Here is a 21,664-nt window from a genome sequence, read left to right as displayed (position 1 = left end):
CTGACGTCTGTAACGACTCTCCCTCCTTCCTCGTACACCCCTGTGACTTTGTCCCACAATATTGACGTTTGCCGTTCCACCATTGGTCTCTAACTATTTGTCGTCTGCTCTCACAGCATCCATAGAATCACGATGTTTGTTTTTCTCAGTCTTTGGCCACTTCTTTCGCGGGGCTGCAAATAGCAGCTGAGCAGTGTCAGAGAGCCAATTTCTCAACTCTGTGGTCAGTGGATGTACCCACAGTGTAGTCCTTGGTCTTCGCTGGGTGGTCACAAACTGGTTTTTACACTTGGCCTGTGTTTCCCTTCCAGGTAATTAACTCTGGATGTAAGCCTGGCAGGATCATCAGCAAAGGTTGAAGTTGCTCGGAACAGCGTTGTAGTGGAGGCAGGAGGGATACCGTGTGTGGATGTGAAGGAGTGGGACGCTGCTGCTGCTGAGTGACAGTCGTGCTGCTACTGTAGGGGTCGCGAGGAACGTGTGCGTACATCGCTGACAGACAGCTGTGGACAACAGTAGACCAATAGACAGGATTAGACATGGCTGTCTACACGGGAATTATGTGTCTGTTGCTGTTGGCAGGTAACCCGGACATTTTATTTTTCAACAATGTCACGTTCACTTCAGTATTTGTCTTAAATATTTGTCTCTTTCTTTTAGTGATAATATCCTGGATATTCATATTCCATTTTAAATTTAAATGTGAATCTTTCAAATAATTGTACATATACTATTGTATGTTTTCCCTAGGTAGCAAATATTTTTTTTGTTTTCTTGTATCAAATCCAATACTTAATTGTTTTGTGAAAAGAAAGCACTAATTACATACATATTGTTATAATTCCCATCTTTTGGAAAGTACTGGCGATGAAATTGACAGTTCATTATTTCAAATATTGTTTAAAGAAACATGGTGATCTGATTTTAGAATTGGTAATGTATGTACATGAATATGTATTATTCACTTGTCCGTTACACAAGTTGTAAATCACCGTCAGGACTCTGACATATGGAAATATCTGACTCGCGTTCCTGTTTTTACTATTGACAACTAAACACAGAAAAAAATATTCTGAGAGGTAAAAAAGTGAAACTATTCAATGTCTCTGACAACAAGCTATTCAGATTTAAATGTTTTCTTCGCTGGATTGTAAGGATATAACATAAAGAAAGAAAACACAATCTAAGATAATATTTACCACAAGAGGAATTACAAGCATTGTTAAACACTGGCTTGTATAGAAAATCACTGCTGGTGTTTGCTCCACCGTGCATTTTGTCACCTTGTGTGACATGTACTCCCCAACTCTGTCGTCATAATGGGCCATTGTTGGACGGTGGTCCCCTGTACAATCGAACATGGCTACAATTTCCTGTTTAGCGACAACGCATACCTACAACATTGTGCTTTCTTCACATCGCCAGTATACACTTTATGTTGTAACAGTTTGAAATAAGATTCAATGAACTTCACGATTATGACTACAAACATTTGATCGTGCGTTTGAAACATTTCTCTAAAATTCCAGATTTGCAAAAAGGTTTTTGTCACTTTTTTAAGTCTGGTCCACATGAAAGAAATCTGAGGTATTTCAGTCTGGATTATGTGAAATGTAGGTTACGTCTGATCAATTTCAGAACACATTTCAAGAAAAAATTGGGATTTCTTATTTTTAACCCTATGGATATTTTCTGTTTAAGAAATATGCTACCAAATAACGGTCAAAAATGGCGTTTAATACACTATCTGTAGTGAATAGCAGGCTGTAGCTCTTGGCAGATGATTAAGTTTGTTTGGCTCAAAGTATCTTAGTTAAAGGGCCTTTTTGTCATGTGTAGGTTGGTTTGGTCCATAAAGTGTGAAGTCCGTCTCTAGTATCCTGCTGCAATATATTATTTGAACATTCCACAAGCTGCATAAAAACACACCACTCTCTCACAGGATCAAGTATATTGAAGGAAGCACTGTACCTGTTTCTTCATCTTACAAAGGATAGAATAGTTACACTTGTATCATGTGTATATGCAGTCATTTAACCTCTGAAAATATAACCTGTCATATTCAGTGAAAATGTCAGACACATGTATATATGTACATGCGTACAGTGACAATGAGACCATTTTCAGCCAGGTAGTCTTGATATGTACATAGTTGTCTGCCAGATAGTCTTGATATGTACGTAGTTGTCTGCCAGATATTCTTTATATGTGTCTATGTTTTAGTCAGGGAGAATGATGAATGTCAGCAAGGAAATATATGCCTGATGTTTTGAGCAATCAAACTTCAAATTTTGTCTCCTAAAACAATACATCAAATTTTGAGCAGAACCAACTTTCTTTGAGAAATCCTGATGTAATCGAGTGAATACATTTAAACATTTGTGACAGTTTCTGACATTCATGTATTTGAGCTTTTCTTATTATTTTCTTATCAAGTTCTAAGGTTTCTTGTATACTGCATTGTACATTTACCAAGACATCAAGTTCTACATTGTAATTTTCACCCATTCAATCTTGAGAACTACACTGTACATTTACCAAGACATCAAGTTCTACATTGTAATTTTCACCCATTCAATCTTGAGAACTACACTGTACATTTACCAAGACATCAAGTTCTACATTGTAATTGTCACCCATTCAATCTTGTGGACTACACTGTACATTGACCAAGACATCAAGTTCTACATTGTAATTGTCACCCATTCAATCTTGTGGACTACACTGTACATTTACCAAGACATCAAGTTCTACATTGTAATTGTCACCCATTCAATCTTGTATACTACACTGTACATTTACCAAGACATCAAGTTCTACATTGTAATTGTCACCCATTCAATCTTGTGGACTACACTGTACATTTACCAAGACATCAAGTTCTACATTGTAATTGTCACCCATTCAATCTTGTGGACTACACTGTACATTTACCAAGACATCAAGTTCTACATTGTAATTGTCACCCATTGAATCTTGTATACTACACTGTACATTTACCAAGACATCAAGTTCTACATTGTAATTGTCACCCATTCAATCTTGTGGACTACACTGTACATTTACCAAGACATCAAGTTCTTATATCAGAATTTGTGAGGATGGTATATCATAGCATATCTTATATAAGAATTTGTGAGGATGGTATATCATACCATATCTTATATAAGAATTCATGAGGATGGTATATCATAGCCATATCTTATATAAGAATTTGTGAGGATGGTATATCATAGCCATTTCTTATATAAGAATTTGTGAGGATGGTATATCATAGCCATATCTTATATAAAAAGTTGTGAGGATGATATATCATAGCCATATCTTATATAAGAAGTTGTGAGGATGGTATATCATAGCCATATCTTATATAAGAATTTGTGAGGATGATATATCATAGCCATATCTTATATAAGAAGTTGTGAGGATGGTATATCATAGCATATCTTATATCAGAATTTGAGAGGATGATATATCATAGCCATATGTTACATGCCATACGATATATGATATATTAGAATATTTATGGGGATAAATGTCAAAGCTATTTATATATCAGAATATTAACAATAATATGTATGCTAGCCAGATGTTATATTAGAATTACAGAAGAAGATATATTGTCTTGATTTGTGGCTAAGTGCCAAGTGTTTCTACCTGAAACATTTCAGTGACTGGGTACAGATCTATTGTCTAAAATAGGATTCCAACTCAAGGCTATAATGATTTGGCAAGTCTAAATTGCCTCTGTTAAACATTATCCTGGATTATATTTTGTAGATCTACATTTTAAGTAAAAACACTATTTCTCAGATTGAATGTTAGCCTAAGAGAAATTGAACTGAGAACAATCTGTGTTGACTGAATTTGCAACAACTGAAGAAATAGATTGAAGTTTTTGAAATGTCAATGTTATAAAGCTTTGTTCATGTGGACCAATATCCTCACTGTTAAACAGGAAACTGTTTCCTTAAAGGGACACTCTGAGATGTATATTAGCGCCAGTGTATTAAATATAGCCTGTCCCACCGTCCTTGACGGTCTAATTTTGTGAAGGACGGTCTATTAAAGAAGTAAGGCAGTCCTTTGGTCGGGGGAAATATTCGAAAAAAATAAACTTAACTTGGTTTCAATGAAGAGTTTTAGTTTTTGGGATTGGCTGTGTTTGTTCAGGACTGGTCACTTTTTTGGACAGCCAGTCCCTGGACAGGCCACATTTCAAAACTATTTTATACACTGATAGCACTATACTGAACACATCGCTATTTGACAAATACAAAACAAATTGTGACTTACTTACAATCTATTTAACAAACAAGTACAAAGATGTTGGATTGAAACTGAAACATTATCAAGTAGCATGACAGGCATAGATGTGAAGTATTTACAAGCATCATATTGTTTTGGTATTAAGTGAGGTATTGTGTTATTGACCCTTGCGATGCTTGTAACCATGCAAACTGGAAGAATGATTCATATATATCAGGAAACAGCCCTTTAATGATTCACATTTGTCAGGTAACAGGATTATTCATGGATCATATATATCAGGCAACAGTCCATTATGGATCATATATATCAGGCAACAGTCCACTATGGATCATATATATCAGGCAACAGTCCATTATGGATCATATATATCAGGCAACAGTCCATTATGGATCATATATATCAGGCAACAGTCCATTATGGATCATATATATCAGGCAACAGTCCATTATGGATCATATATATCAGGCAACAGTCCATTATGGATCATATATATCAGGCAACAGTCCATTATGGATCATATATATCAGGCAACAGTCCATTATGGATCATATATATCAGGCAACAGTCCATTATGGATCATATATATCAGGCAACAGTCCATTATGGATCATATATATCAGGCAACAGTCCATTATGGATCATATATATCAGGCAACAGTCCATTATGGATCATATATATCAGGCAACAGTCCATTATGGATCATATATATCAGGCAACAGTCCATTATGGATCATATATATCAGGCAACAGTTCTTTATGGATCATATATCAGGATCAGTCCATATATCATATATATCAGGCAACAGTTCTTTATATCAGGATCATATATATCAGGCAACATTATGGATCATATATATCAGTTATGGATCATATATATCATTATGGATCAATATATCAGGCAACAGTCCATTATGGATCATATATATCAGGCAACAGTCCATTATGGATCATTATGGATCATATATATCAGGCAACAGTCCATTATGGATCATATATCAGATCATATATATATATCAGGCAACAGTCCATTATGGATCATATATATCAGGCAACAGTCCATTATGGATCATATATATCAGGCAACAGTCCATTATGGATCATATATATCAGGCAACAGTCCATTATGGATCATATATATCAGGCAACAGTCCATTATGGATCATATATATCATATAACATCCAGGCAACATATATCCATTCCATATGGATATATCAGGCAACATATTATGGATCATATATATCAGGCAACAGTCCATTATGGATCATATATATCAGGCAACAGTCCATTATGGATCATATATATCAGGCAACAGTTCTTTATGGATCATATATATCAGGCAACAGTCCATTATGGATCATATATATCAGGCAACAGTCCATTATGGATCATATATATCAGGCAACAGTCCATTATGGATCAGATATATCAGGCAACAGTCCATTATGGATCATATATATCAGGCAACAGTCCATCATTATGGATCATATATATGGATCAGGCAACAGTCCATTATGGATCATATATATCAGGCAACAGTCCATTATGGATCATATATATCAGTCAACACTTCTTTATGGATCATATATATCAGGCAACAGTCCATTATGGATCATATATATCAGGCAACAGTCCATTATGGATCATATATATCAGGCAACAGTCCATTATGGATCATATGTATCAGGCAACAGTTCTTTATGAATCATATATATCAGGCAACAGTCCATTATGGATCATATATCAGGCAACAGTTCTTTATGGATCATATATATCAGACAACAGTCCATTATGGATCATATATATCAGGCAACAGTTCTTTATGGATCATATATATCAGGCAACAGTCCATTATGGATCATATATATCAGGCAACAGTCCATTATGGATCATATATATCAGGCAACAGTCCATTATGGATCATATATATCAGGCAACAGTTCTTTATGGATCATATACATCAGGCAACAGTCCATTACGGATCATATATATCAGGCAACAGTCCATTATGGATCATCTATATCAGGCAACAGTCCATTATGGATCATATATATCAGGCAACAGTTCTTTATGGATCAGATCCTTTTAAGCAAATAGTCCTCTATGGATCATATATATATACTCATGCCAATAATGGTTGTCACCCCTCCCCACCGCAACCCCACACACACCTCACACCCACACCCCACACCCCCTCTCCAGTTAAAAAAATTGAAGGGGGTGACAACCATTATTGGCATGAGTATATATCAGGCAACAGTCCTTTATGGATAATGTATATCAAGAAAGTTCTTTTAGGATCATATATATCAAGAAAGTCGTTTTAGGATCATGTATATGAGGAAATACTCCTTTTAGGATCATATATATCAAGAAAGTCCTTTTAGGATCATGTATATGAGGAAATACTCCTTTTAGGATCATATATATCAAGAAAGTCCTTTTAGGATCATATATAGGAGGAAATAGTCCTTTTAGGATCATATAAATCAAGAAAGTCATTTTAGGATCATATATAGGAGGAAATAGTCCTTTTAGGATCATATATATCAAGAAAGTCCTTTTAGGATCATATATATGAGGAAATAGTCCTTTTAGGATCATATATATAAAAAAAGTAGTTTTACGATCATATATAGGAGGAAATAGTCCTTTTAGGATCATATATATCAAGAACGTCCTTTTAGGATCATATATATGAGGAAATAGTCCTTTTAGGATCATATATATCAAGAAAGTCCTTTTAGGATCATATATATCAAGAAACAGTCCTTTTAGGATCACATATATCAAGAAAGTCGTTTTAGGATCATATATATGAGGAAAAAGTCCTTTTAGGATCATATATATGAGGAAACAGTCCTTTTAGGATCATATATATCAAGAAAGTCCTTTTAGGATCATATATATCAAGAAAGTCCTTTTAGGATCATATATATCAAGAAACAGTCCTTTTAGGATCATATATATCAGGCAACAGTCCTTTAAGATCATATATATGAGGAAACAGTCCATTAAGGATCATATATATCAGGCAACAGTTCTTTTAGGATCATATATATCAAGAAAGTCCTTTTAGGATCATATATATCAAGAAACAGTCCTTTTATGGGAGATCAGGGATGCCTACATATTTAAGATACTGTGTCAGAATATCCTTACATCGGACCCCCTCCCCACAAGGCCCCCCAACAGCTGTGGGCTGGGGCATGCCGACATGGACATGGTGCCTCCTTCTGTATATCACAACGTTACAGTGTTGCAGTTAGAGATGTTTGCTCTTCAGAGATGTGGATGGCCTGGAGATTATTTGTGCCAACATGCCTCTATCCTTATGTTTGTGTTGTCCAATTGGGGCAATATCTAGTGTGGACTTAATCACAAGTACAAACATCACAGACAGATAGTGACGCTTCTCTGTAATGAAGGGCTAATAAATTAATTCAGTCAATTGCTTCGTCTAACTGCTGGAAATTATGATTTTTTTCAGCATGTAAGAAAGTTGAAGCAATAATGTATGTCAGCTTTTTCAAATAAAATATTGGTTTAGATAATATGGTTATTGGGAAATTTTTATTCTTATTTGGACAAAGTGTCATTTGTGTCCTGCGGGTTCCTGGTTCTGTTACACAGTGAGTGTATTGGTTTCTGGGTGTTCAAGCTGCACTTAAAGCCTTGGAAATCCTATTATCATGGGGGCGGTGGGGTAGTCTAGTGGTAAAAGCGTTGGCTCGTCACGCCGAAGCCCCGGGTTCGATTCCCCACATGGGTACAACGTGTGAAGCCCATTTCTGGTGTCCCCTGCCGTGATGTTGCTGGAATATTGCTAAAAGCGGCGTAAAGCCAAACTCAGTCAGTCAGCCTATTTTCATGAAGTCTTTGTACTTGGTTTTTGTTTTGTCTTACACCAGGATACTATTTTATTAAAAATAAATATTTGTGTTATTTTATCAGTATTAAGAGTGGTGAAAGCTCGGCTATAATGCTGGTGGAAAAAAGTGTATAAAAAAGAATGTTTAATGGTGGGTACATTATTTATGCAAGTGTACGTGATTCAGATATTATATTTGTGTTATGAACCTTTCATCTGCCATGTTTAGTGACAGTTTGATAAAGATTTTTATCATGATTTCAATTTATACTGAGTTAGTGAGTGAGTGAATGAGTTTAGTTTTATGCTGCACTCAGCAATATTCCAGCTATATGGCGGCGGTCTATAAATAATCATATCTGGACCAGACAATCCAGTGATAAACATCATGAGCGTCATTCTACGTAATTGGGATATGATGACATGTGTCAACCAAGTCGGTGAGCCTGACCGCCCGATCCCGTTAGTCGCCTCTTACAACAAGCATGGGTTGCTGAAGACCAATTCTAACCCGGTGTAGTAGGCCATTTCTTCCCCAGTCTAAACTTTCTCTGGGGAGAATCTGGCCTAAGCCAAACTTTCCATGTGGAAGTTTTGTCCAAGGATATTTTTACCCATGGGAAAGTTTGTCCTAGGCCAAAGTTTCCTCTGGGAAAAGTTTGACCTGTTATACTGGATCTTCACGGGTTTTGTCATTTATAACATTTGCATGTTTTACCTGTCTTTTTACCTGTCAGTTCAGTTGCTGCAGGATTTATGCAACCTCTGTCATATGTTTCATTGATAATTTAAATAATTATTCTCAATCTTGACAGGTATATAATTTACTGACGTAAGTCTGACCTCCATTTCATTTTCTTCTAGGAAGGTAACCAAGTGTATTGGTCAACATCATGGAATAAATATGTTCTATTTAATAGCAGGGTGTGCTGGCTTCACTCTAAACACAATCAGGGGCCACGATAAACACAGTGTATTATCTTAATGGTATATATAGGCACACCTGGCAGGTGTATTCAGGTGTGTTGAACAAGCAAGTGATAATTACTTTAGGAATATAGAACCGTTTATTCCTTTGTTGCCAGGAGCAAGTATAACAGTTTTCATGGAGTGTAATTTATCCAAGTCGATGTAGAATTGTTGTTGACAGGAACAAAGCTATGGATGGCTCGTTACTGGAATTTAGAGATTGTCAATATTTTAATGGTTCTGTTTTTAAGACAAATATTTTATATGCTTTTGATTTTTAACTTTTAAATTATTTTTAATGCTGGTCAACAAATTTAAATTATAGGTTTTGAGACACTTATTATATATAAACTATTGTAAAATGCTATTGTTGTTATAATTAACAGTAAGGTGGTGGGGTGGCCTAATGGTAAAGCGTTCACTCGCCATGCCCAAGACCTGGGTTTGATTCCCCTAATGGGAAAATCAGACATGAGAATTTTCCACAGATCCACAGATTTCCGGGTTTTTTGTTTCATTTTGAACCTTTCTGAGATGGATGTGAATCTGCAATAATAGACCCCCAAGACCGCTGGCTAAATTTTCAGCATTTTGTTTGTGGTTTGACGTTCTCATGTCTGTACAGTGTGTGAAGACCATATCTGGTGTCTCCAGCCGTTAGATTGCTAAAAGCAGAGTAAAAATACTCACTCACTCTATAATTAACAGTATTTATGATACAGAAAATTGCTAAAAACAATACATATTATTATGATGACATCATCAAACCACTTCTGCCACTTATGATGATGATGATGATGATGATGATGATGATGATGACTGGTAGTAATTATTTACTGGTATGTTTTACTCAGGAAGAACATAATAATTTTTAGATGTGAAAACTCTAAGACACAAGCTAACAAGACAAATAAAATAGACATTTCTTCCTGTTGATATTCCCACAGTAAGTGCAGTTCCCTCATTCAGCATGTGTAGGTGTAATCAGAAATAGGACAATGTTATTGTTAACATGACACCTGTCTCTGGTGTATATGATGGTTGGATATAAACAACGTATTGACTACCAACGACACGAGGACGGTGGTGTGGGGGTGGAACAGGTTCATGTGAAGCTTGTAGCTGGTGGCTCATGTTAGTATCAGCTATCTTTAAATAGCGAATTCCGATTAACATTAATTGAAAATTGTTCTTAATTAATGGTCAAATTACCAAATTGTTGCCAGTTAGTGTCCTTGGTGTGTTAATTATCTGTACTATATGACATACAGTAAACTATGCTTATAACTAACACGCTTATAATGAACTCGTGAAGATCTGGGTTAGAATTGATCTTCAGCAACCCATGCTTGTCGTAAGAGGTGACTAATGGGATCAGGTGGTCTGGCTCACTGACATGGTTGACACATGTCATCGTATCCCAATTGCATGCTCATGCTGTTGATCATAGCTGGAATATTGCTGAGTGCTGCGTTAAACAACAAACCAACCAATTATAATGAACTGTTTTGGGGGTCCCTGCCAATTGCTGAATGTCTAATTCAAAATCCATATAACAAACTACGGTAATCATGAACTAAAATTCATAGTCCATTTGAGTTCATCATAATCATAGTTTACTATAACTGAAATAGAGCTCAGGACAGCATTATTCAAACTCACTCACTCACTCAGGTGGAGGATATATTTTGTCAGCTGTGCCCCATGTGCTGATCTGTCCTCAATAACCACCAGATGCACATTTATGTATTTCTGTTTTTCAAGATATTCTCTTTCCAATAAGTGTTGGTAGTTTGAAATAAAAATACACATAAGGGTGTCGCTAAATATTTTTGTTGTTTGTATGAAGAAGTTTGGGACTGTGAGTTTAGTGGAAAATAAATATTAACTTTCAGTTAAGACATGACCTGACTGTTTCGTTTGAAAATGTGAAACTGTAAGTGAGGGAGAACTTGCCTTGTAAAAGTTTCAACCAACACCAGGCGTGGTTTGTCATGACCTGCTCAGTGGGAAAACAGCGCAGTACAATACTAAACAAGATAAGTGAGGGTTTTAGTCATGCAAGAAACAAAGTCACATTTAACCAGTCAAAAGAATATCACCATTAAATGCATATTGAAAGATGTTCATGTATATTTGGTGATGTTACAACCTTCAGTTAAGTTAGAAAGTTGAGAGCATGTTTGGACAAAGCATGGATGCCAGCACCCTAGTTTGTGGGATTATCACTATAGAAAGAAATCTGAAGACCAAGACTGTGATGTAACTGAAGGTGTAAAATACTGGTTATTAAGCAGTTTAACTTTATGATGCTACAGACAATGATTTGACCAATTAATATTAAGATAATTTAGCATAATAATAGCTTCTTTAACTTTGAATGACATTAGAGGATGGGTCTTTGGGATTGTCTTCCTGCAAAGATGGAGAGGTCAGAAAACTAAAAATAAATTTAAATGGTTTTAGTATATTTTGTGATTTTAGTTTGAGGTCAGTGAAATCTGTAGAACTTAAGAGTTTAGTATAGTTGAGTGAGTGAGTGAGTGAGGGCATGAGTGAGAGAGTGAGTGAGTGAGAGAACGAGTGAGTTTAAGAGAAATCCCAGTTAATGTCCTGGCTAGACTAACAACTAGTCTCTGAAATGAACATATTTTACTGAAAAAAGTTCATAGTAAAAAAATTTAAAATATAATGAAAAGGAGCCCTGAGACTTTCTTCATTTCCTGAAGCTGAGGAAATCTAGACTTGCCACATTTTCTAGACTTGTGTGTTCTTTCTTGGATATATTTGCTTCAGGGTCTGTACGACAGACTATGTCCTGGCCTGTGAGGTTAATGTCAGGGTCAGCTAGAAGAGATGCTGGTCCCAGGTGATGATGGACATCCTCGGTGGTGGATACCGCATCTGCCTAGAGATCAGAAAGTCTGCCTAGAGATCAGAAAGTCAGTGTTTCAATACCCTGACTCAGACATACAAACAGATGTTAATGGTAGTATTTGTTTATAGCCAGCTTGCACTTGGCAGTAAAACAGCTTGGCTTGGAGTCAGTATACCATGTCAGAGTGGGATATCAACATTAAACTGTGACTTGGTATCTCAGTGGGGTAGCTTTATAATACATGCATTACTCGGGACAACGCACACGCACATGCATGCACATTGCTGCGTAAGTGGTCTTGCAGTGTATACTCCAGACTTGTACAATCACACAAGTACTGATTTCTTTCTGTCACTTACTTGGCTGTTTCAGACTTAATTATTTTCAAGACTCGAATATTGCTGTGTGTGATATTAAAGGTAATATTAATTTGAGTTGGTTATGAGTGACTCAAATATGGACATCAGATGCGTTGTAGTGAAGGTGTAGAACTGAACTCATATCTTCAGCTAAGTGATAACACACCTAACCCACTTCGCCACTCCACTGTCCCACGTAAGAAATGGGGCGTTGGGGTAGCCTAGTGGTTAAAGCGTTCGCTCATCACGCCGAAGACCCGGGTTCGATTCCCCACATGGGTACATTGTGTGAAGCTCATTTCTGGTGTCCCCTGCCGTGATATTGCTGGTATATTGCTAAAAGCGGCGTAAAACCAAACTCACTCACTCACTCACCCCAGGTAAGAAATGAGGAAATTCCTGTTGGATACTACAAACATGAACTTATCTTGCAGCACTGAACCATTGAATTGTTAGTTTCATTTTCTGAAATCTTGTATTTAATTGACAATTATTTTCCTTGATCTTTTGGGGCAGTGGGTTAGCCAAGTTGTTAAAGTGTTTGTTTGTCAATGGGAAGACCTGGTTTCGATTCCCCTACATAGGTACAATGTGTGAAGCCCAATATTCCAGCAATATCATGGCAGGGGACACCAGAAATGGGCTTCACACATTGTATCCATGTGGGTAATCGAACCCGGGTTTTCAGCGTGACGAGCAGCCACTTTAACCATCAGGCTACACCACCACCCCACTTCAATAGACTATATCTTTAAATGTAAATCTTTAAAGGTAATATCACATTTTGTCACCATCAGGAACCAATATCGTCAGATGATACCTTCCCAAAATCTGAAATTGTGACCAAGAATTGCCCGGACAATTTAACTTCCCTAATTTGATTTTTTAATGCTTTAAATATAAAAAGCTCATTACAGACAGAAGCCCAATCGATCAGCATCAATATTGAAAATGTTAAACAGTGATGGAATGGAGACACAATCATTTTCTCAAACGTGCGTCTAAGTAAATGAGCCTGTAAAGATCTTATAAGAAATAAATAAAGTTAAGGTTTTGTTTGCCATATTGATTTGAAAGTGTGGACGGTACGTGTCCGTGGTGCCATGACATTTCGGAATACAGAACTTCTCCAAAACTGCCTCTAGAAACATGTTAATGCCTTTAGGAGATCTCTCCTCGATTGGGAATTTGAAAATACACTTTCAGAATTGTGTCTTCAAACAGCTTTAAACATTTATCAATATTACTTGTGACATCAATTGCATTTTCAGGAGATAAAGGTTATCTCCCTTTCCCACACATCAGGCAGGGTTGTTCTGGAACAAAATGTTTATTACACGCCAACGAATACAAGACTTTAGATGATTGACGGAATTGGGTGTAATTATTCCAGTGCTGTTAGCTTTTATAAAAACACATTCATGCCATGAGCTGGTGTTATAATTAAAGAGTTTTATTAGAGACTTTGGTTCGCAAAAAAGTATGTCTTTAGATGTTAGCTAGGGAAAATACAGAGTGTGACATTATCCCATTTCTTTAAAGGTTGTAGTGAGCTGTGATGTGATGTTTGCTTTTATAAAATTGTTAGGAAGGTAGTTTATTGTGCAGCTTGTGTGCCTCCAATCAATAAGTGAGGAGAGAAACTACATTAAGATGGCCGTTTTGGGAAGCGATTAATAAAAGCTGGTACCGTTTTGATGTTTGCTTTGATTGATCAATGTTGGCAAATGAAATCAATATTACGGATCTTTGACAGCTAGAAAAAGAACATTTATTTTGCATTAGACAACACCCAGGACAGTGGTATGAATACGGTGCAATTTATGAGTTTGGTGGAGCAATATGTTGGCATAACAGCCATTACGGAACTTTCAAGATTTCAATATTTAATCTTTTACTCGTACACCAGTTGATTTGATTGTAGCAGGATTTACATTGCAATTTGTGCAAAATGTGAAGGAATAAACATCTCATCTGTCACCTGCAAAAAAGTTGTAAATTTAAAATTGATTACATCTGCTTCTACTGAACTGTCATTGAAGTCCTCTCGACTTCTATTCAGCGAACGCTTTTAGCGATTTTATGTCTCCACTGCCTTGAAACACGAGGGATGGTACTTGTTTCTCTCCAAGGTGATGAGAGCCGAGGGGGAAACAAACACAATGGTTGATGCTGCCCGGTTTCAAGATGCAGGATCAATTAATCCCCTTCTGTGAAGCTGTATGTATCCTCGTTGTCGCTCATCTTCCCCTTCTCCAGTGAGTGTCTTAGTGCCGAGACTTTAGAAGGCTGTGGCCTCTGAAAGTCATTCTGTCAACTGATACAGGATTAATTCAATTGAAATGAAGTGTAATGCATTGTGGGTATTTGGTGATGGTGGCATTGTCCAAGATATGTCAGATGTCATTGAATTAAAAATGTCAAATTGAAGTGAAGACGACTTATTGTCTGGGTCTTGTGATACTGAACAAATTTGAAGACATAATTCTATTTAAAATTAACCAGGGAAGTGAATTAAGTTTGTTAATATTGGCAATTACAAAACAAAGTTCTCAAATTATTCATTTAAGTGTAATTTGCATTTATTAAAGTCTGAATGGAGAATACAGAATGTATCTGTTTTGGATGACGTTGAACCAACTGTGGTCAGTGATCTTCCCACCTTGAGGAAGAGACTGACTGACTGAGTTTGGTTTTACGCCGCTTTTAGCAATATTCCAGCAACATCACGGCGGGGGAACACCAGAAATGGGCTTCACACATTGTACCCATGTGGGGATTCGAACCCGGGTCTTCGGCGTGACGAGCCAACGCTTTAACCACTAGGCTACCCCACCGCCCCTTGAGGAAGAGAAGACGAGATCAGTGTTTTGAGTGGGGAGAAGCAATCACATCTCACACTCACAGATTAGTTTCAACTTTATGACTAGTTTCAACAGCTGGTAATGAAACAGAATTTAAGACAGACTTAAAGTAAGTACTAGTACATTCATTATGTTATTTTGAGGGACTGGTAGTTTATTAGGCGGGAAGATTGGGTGATATTAAGAGGGGTCATGAAATATGAATGAGTGAGTAAATATTGCTTCAGCAGCAGCAATTTTGCAACTATTCGGAGTGATCATGAAAAATGACACAGCAACTGAGGCGATCCATAAAATATCCCGGGTGGGTGGGGATTGTGCCAGTAAAATATTTATGTAAAATCTGTAATCTGATCAGATTACAGTACAGATTTAATCACACAGCTGTACAGCTGACGTCTGATGTGAGTTAGTGAGTGTGGACGACCTGACAATGAACACAGTGATGACCTGTATCAATCCCACCTCATATGTCTTGGAGCAGACAAACCATTGTGTAATAATGCCAGTATGGAACCAAGCAACCAGGATATATGACATGAACAAATTTCACTCATAGAAACAATGTGTCAATTACAGAAACAATGTGTCAATTACAGAAACAATGTGTCAGTTACAGAAACAATGTGTCAGTTACAGGAACAATGTGTCAGTTACAGGAACTCTAAATTAACTCTGGATGCAAAACATATCATCTTTGGATATAAAGAAAAAAGAAATGATGTACTAAACCTTATTATCATCGCAACAAAATACTATATATATGCAAAGAGATGTTCCAATTCGCATCCACAGATTGCTGGATTAAAACATTATCTACACAACTTTTATGAAATTGACAAATGTGCTGCCTTTTCGCACTGCAGCTATGGTAAATTCTTCACCTTTTGGTCATCTTGCCATAACCTCTTCACATAAATTGCAACAACAAATGTATTCTTATAGCCTACGGATTATCTACCACCCATGTCCTTGATTTATAATATTTACATGTACCACAAATGCATAAATTATACCCATTATAAAGAAATAAAGTGATAAAAAAAATTTGTTTAAAAATGGTTTCTTTCACAGAAAACATGTCTCAGTCATACAAAATGTTGCTGTCACTGCAAAATGTTCCTCTCTTTAATGATCAGTTTTTCAACAATATTTTACACTGTTCTCAGCCAATACATGTCACACTTCAGAAACAGATATCTATACAGACTCACAATGGTGTGTTTATGTTGGTTACATTTGTGGGAATTCCAGATTAGAACTGATCCCTAGCAATCAGGTGTTCAGGCCCTGTGACTTGGTTTATTGTATGTCATCATACCCCAATAGCATAGATCATTAATAAAATTATCAATCACTCAGTTTTCTGGTCCAGGTTGGATTATTAATAGCCTGCCATCTTATTGTTTTGTACACTGTTAAACAACAAAGTAATGTATTTATATACTTATTTATGCAATCTCTAGATGAAAAGCTTTGGGATAGAAATCAGTCCAAAGGGGTGGTGGGGTAGCCTAGTGGTTAAAGCATTTCCTCGTCATGCCAAAGACCCAAGTCCGATTCCCCACAAGGGTATAATGTATGAAGCCGATTTCTGGTCTCCCCCGCCGTGATACTGCTTAAATAAGGCTAAAAGTGGCATAAAACCTCACTCACTCACTCACTCAATGTCTGAAGTAGTGTAGGTTAAACCAGGGTGGTTGTGATGTAAAGTAAAGAGAGTGAATGTTAAAACCTTATCAGTGAAAGTATTTTGCACAGTTTGTAGCTGTCTGTTGGGACATGATTGTAGCCCAGTCAATACTGTACAACCCACTGCTGACTCCAACACACATCAGGTGCCGGGATCCATTTAGCCTTTGTTTGAGAACCTTATGGAGTGGTTTGCTATTTTGTCTGTTTAATGTTTTGTTTGACTCGTCATCAGCTTCATTAGGATGACAATCCTCTTGTCAATCTCAAACTGAAGTCCGGGAATTAGACCCAAAACAAAACCTTCAGCAATGTGATACCCATCTTATCTGATTTGTGAACATGGGATACAGAATACTAACAAAAATACATTCTTAACTACCCGGTATTTCACATTTCAGTTAATAAGAAGGAAAATGAAAATAAATCTTTTCTTGGACAATCGTACTACTCAATATTTTGTTAAAGAACAAATAGTCATTTTTAAGCCAAACATGTGGTTGTTTGGCTTACCACACCCTTGGCTAAAATGCGACTATTTTGTCCTTTTTCAAATGTTGAGTTTGTATAGTGTGTATAGTGTTCCCATGATATATGCTAGGCATCATGGGAAGCAAATCGTCACTTCTGTCACCATGTTTCTTTTCAATGAGTTTTAAAGAGCTTTTCTGAGAGACACGAGCTAACATCTCTGAAAGTCACATTTGTGTCAGCATGTTTCTCTTTTGAAAAAGCTTGGTAAAGAAAACAGTAAAGATATAGCAAATACTGTTAACTGATTATGATGTTTGTTTTCTGTGCGCAGTTTGCCGAGCCAATGAGCAAATACTGTCAGCATCGGTAAACGTTAACACCTCCCGGACAACTCTGGAGGACAGCAGCAGCCTAACCAATCAAGCCGTCAGATCCTTTAATCCACAACTAGTAGCCAGCACATCAGCACTGCCAGCATCTCAAACATCCGGCCCTCGGGAGAGGGGTGCGCTCACCTCATCTCTGACCCCACAGGATTATGGGATACCAGCATCTGACTCGGTGACCTCTGATTACATGTACAAACAAGAAAATATACTTTTCAGTCATGACTCATTATCGATATATTCATCATCTGTTCAAAGGACGGAAATGTTACAGACGAGTTATGATTCAAGTCATGTGAGTGTTTTTCCAGTTACATCTATTGTTGGTGGTGTTGCATCTTCAACACCGTTGCTGCAGGATGTATTGACAATTGTGTCACAGTCTTCTCTCTCCCATCATGTCATAGACAAAGTCACTGAGACAGGGCCTTCCTCAACAGAAGAACATCTCATGCTAAGTTCTTTTACTCAACGGATGTTAACGACTGTTCAGCCAGAACGTTTAAATCATGTGTTTAGCTCTCAATTACTCTCATCTTCAAGTCCTCTCAATGTTACACCAAAAGGGACACCATTACTAACGCCAATTCTGACCAGGTCTGTGTTTCAGAGCTTGCAATCCTCCCAACTAAGCAGGGTCATGCCGTCTGCTATGCCAGAGCAGACGTCAGTTTTGTCTCAAACACAGCAAAGCATACTGAGTAGCCAAGGACTGTCAGCAGTGACTTTGGCCATGTCATCGGGCTGGGGTAGGTTTTTGGATCGTGATTCAGACTCCCAGATTCAGGCTTCCAGTCAAACAGACAATGTCTCCAGTCAGCCCATCCCCTTACTGTCACCGACCAGTTCTGTGATACAGGCATCTAGTTCCAAGGTTGTGACACCACCTGTGTACCTATCCACAGAGGATCAGCATCTGGATGGTTCTTCAAACTTTGTGCAGTCTTTAGCAACAGAAGGAGTGAGTGAAATGCTGGTGATGGCGACAGAATCATCTGCTGTTGCTGGTGGTGTATCTGAAACACAGTCATCCCAGATTGTACAAGAATCTGTGTCTGTCTTTACTGTTCCAACCACAGAGTCTGTGTCCGTGTCAGAGTCTGTGTCAACATCAGAGTCTGTGTCAACATCAGTAGCTGTGTCTGGAGTCCTGTCTGTAGAACCATCTGCTACCAGTCAACCAGGCCTTCTTACTTCGCTCACCCCTCGGTCTGAAGAGTACACTAGTGGCCTTTCTGTGTCAAGTCCAGAAGGGGAGACAACTGAGAGACATATTGTCAGCACATCATGGACGGTAACTCATGAATCTGTAGCTCCATCTTCAACAACTGCACCATGGTCTGATCAGACAACATCAACATTTGTGATGCCTTCCCAAACTGTTTCTGTGACATCCAGTGTACCAATACACTCGAGTTCCATCACTACATCCAGGAGGCCGGCAACAACCACTGTCGCAACAACAACGCACAGTGCTTATCTCAAGGACTGTTACTTTGAACTGACATTTGATGTTGATTGCTTTTTAATCCTTAACAATTCCTTAGTCATGGCAGAGTTTGTGGGATCCCTGGAGAACGTGCTTGTGATCAACCTCAATGTGACAAAGAAGCAGATAAAGCTGTATGACCCACAGTGTGGCTCTGTGATCATTCATGTGGGTCTCATGCAGGTGCCCTACCTGGCTCTCCGCAACAGGCTTTACGCTCAGTTCCGACAACGCCAGTTTGATGTTCCAATCATGATCAACAACCAGTGGCTGAAATTACCAGGGATGAAGGTCACTGAAATCGATCCCCCTGCATCCACATTCAGCCCGATTGAACCACCCGATACCAGTTTGGACAAGGTCGACCTTATCGTGATCATTGTAGCTTGCTGTATCTGTGGTATTCTCATCACTATTGGTGTCATCTTGTGCGGGAAGGAGTGTTGGAAGAGGAAGTACGCCCAATCCTTCGACCTCCTGGAGGTGCCACACGTGAACCTGAAACTTGAGGACTTCACTCTGACACGGATCCCACGTCCAAAGGCTGTGTATAACGAGGAGTCTGTCACAATGCAGGGCTATGTGGACAACAGCTCACAGAGGATTGTCAAAACCAGTGGCCACCAGGTTACGAATGGTAATGGAGTACATTCCAATGATATTCATGTGAGGATGAAGCAGAACAAGGATGGTTTAGTTGTAGGCGTGACTGGGTACACGACTCAGACAAACGGAGTGTCCGACAGAGCGGCCAAGCGGAACAGTTCTGTGTGTAACGAGGCCTCTCATCAAGGAGATCCAGCAACAGAGAACCTGTTGAAAAACACGGACCGTGGCACCGCCATTGGCACCAACAATCCCATATTTGTGGACGACGAGAATCTCACAGGAGACCAGAAAGAATAAATCCAAACATATTTTTGCTATCATTTTTAGAAATGAGTTGGAATCAGAGATTTCAACCATTGTGTTATAATCAGTGAATTGTGAACATATTGTAAACAAATATTCATGTAATTTGCTGGCAAATTTATTTTGTATGACATTGTTTACATGAATGTGTATGTCTGTATCTGTATGTTGCACTGTATGTGTGTGATAACAGTGGCTATAAATCCGCTTCATTCTGATGGAGAGTTGAATACATTCATTATGTCAATTACATTATTATTACAATTACAAAGCACATGTACATAGTTTTCACAATGAACACTGAACAACAGGGATATATGAATTTCCAAATTCACACCGGAGGCGGACCAACTGCAAAATGCTGTCTTAATAGTTTTTGATTTCTAAATTCAGAAATATTTTATCATTGAATTATTTAAAGTAATTGGTTTTTTTATTGGTTTCAGTATTGTTAGTGAAATACATCAAGTCTTTGTGAAACTCAACTATTATATAATGAAATAATGTTATCTTAACCAGCATTTGGGAATATCTATTTCCTATTCGTAAGTGATATTTGTTGGGGCTCTGGTGCAGACTACCAACCTCTAATGCTGGCTTTACACATGAAGGTCCAGGTTAGAATTGATTTTCAGTAAACCATACTTGTCTTAAGAGCCGACGAACAGGATCTGTTGGTCAGGTTTGCTGACATGGTTGACACATGTCATTGGTTCCCAAATGCGTAGATCAATGCTCATGCTGTTGATCACTGGATTTTCTGGTCCAGACTCAATTATTAAAGACCGCAACCATATAGCTGGAATATTGCTGAGTGTGGCGTTAAACTAAACTCATTCACTCACTCATACTGGCTTGATATATCCCTGGACAGAGTTTTATGACAACATAGTAATTCAGTGTTCTGTTCAGGAATATTTTGACATAGGTGCAACAGACACTGTGAGATAACTGTTCTGTGTCACAGGATTCAATATGGCCACTAGTCTGCTTGTTTACTAGTCAACTCATCCTGGACTGTTGAAAGGGCTAGTCATATCCCCTGTAACTTTTCATTTACAACTAGTTGGCGGTGGATTGTGGGATTTATTTATTCATGATTTCTGCCCTGTATCTTCAAACTGATTAAGGAATCTGTGAATATTATGTCACTCTGGACATAGTGTGATATCACATATTTTTATATTAATAAAATATTAATCTTTAAGCAAAGAAAATATTTTAAATTTATAGATCTTAACTTGAAATATTCACAATAGAAAGGGAAGAGCTGTTTACTTTATCAAACTTTTACTCATGAATATTTAGTGTCAGTTTAACAGCAGGCAAAAGAAAGGATATACTTTTGTTTAACTGTGGCTTGAAATAAAAGAAACAAGAAATGTTTTATTGAATGTGATGTTTTTAGCAGGTATCATACATGTGTTCTGGATCTTAAATCTGCAATGTTTGGGAAAGTGTCCTTGGCATAGTAATGTTTTGATAACGTTTTTTATTTT

At 37.6% G+C, this 21,664-nt stretch overlaps 1 protein-coding gene across 1 annotated transcript in view; it reads left to right on the top strand.

Annotated features, from left to right (window-relative positions):
* LOC124289475 (mucin-5AC-like) overlaps positions 1-20,558 on the top strand; it is a 40,278-nt gene extending 19,720 nt beyond the window's left edge. Inside the window, exons 2-3 of the mRNA XM_046726098.1 lie at positions 312-582; positions 17,710-20,558. Of these exons, the coding sequence (XP_046582054.1) occupies positions 540-582; positions 17,710-20,159 (2,493 nt within the window). The 5' untranslated portion in view covers positions 312-539 and the 3' untranslated portion in view covers positions 20,160-20,558. The remainder of the gene's footprint in view (positions 1-311; positions 583-17,709) is intronic.
* Positions 20,559-21,664: the final 1,106 nt, after the last annotated feature.

Source organism: Haliotis rubra, unplaced genomic scaffold, assembly GCF_003918875.1.
Source record: "Haliotis rubra isolate DU_JTF1 unplaced genomic scaffold, ASM391887v1 Scf442, whole genome shotgun sequence".
Classification (NCBI taxonomy): Eukaryota; Metazoa; Mollusca; class Gastropoda; order Lepetellida; family Haliotidae; genus Haliotis; species Haliotis rubra.
Note: the sequence above shows the minus strand (reverse complement) of the source record. Positions and strands in the feature narration are given on the sequence as shown.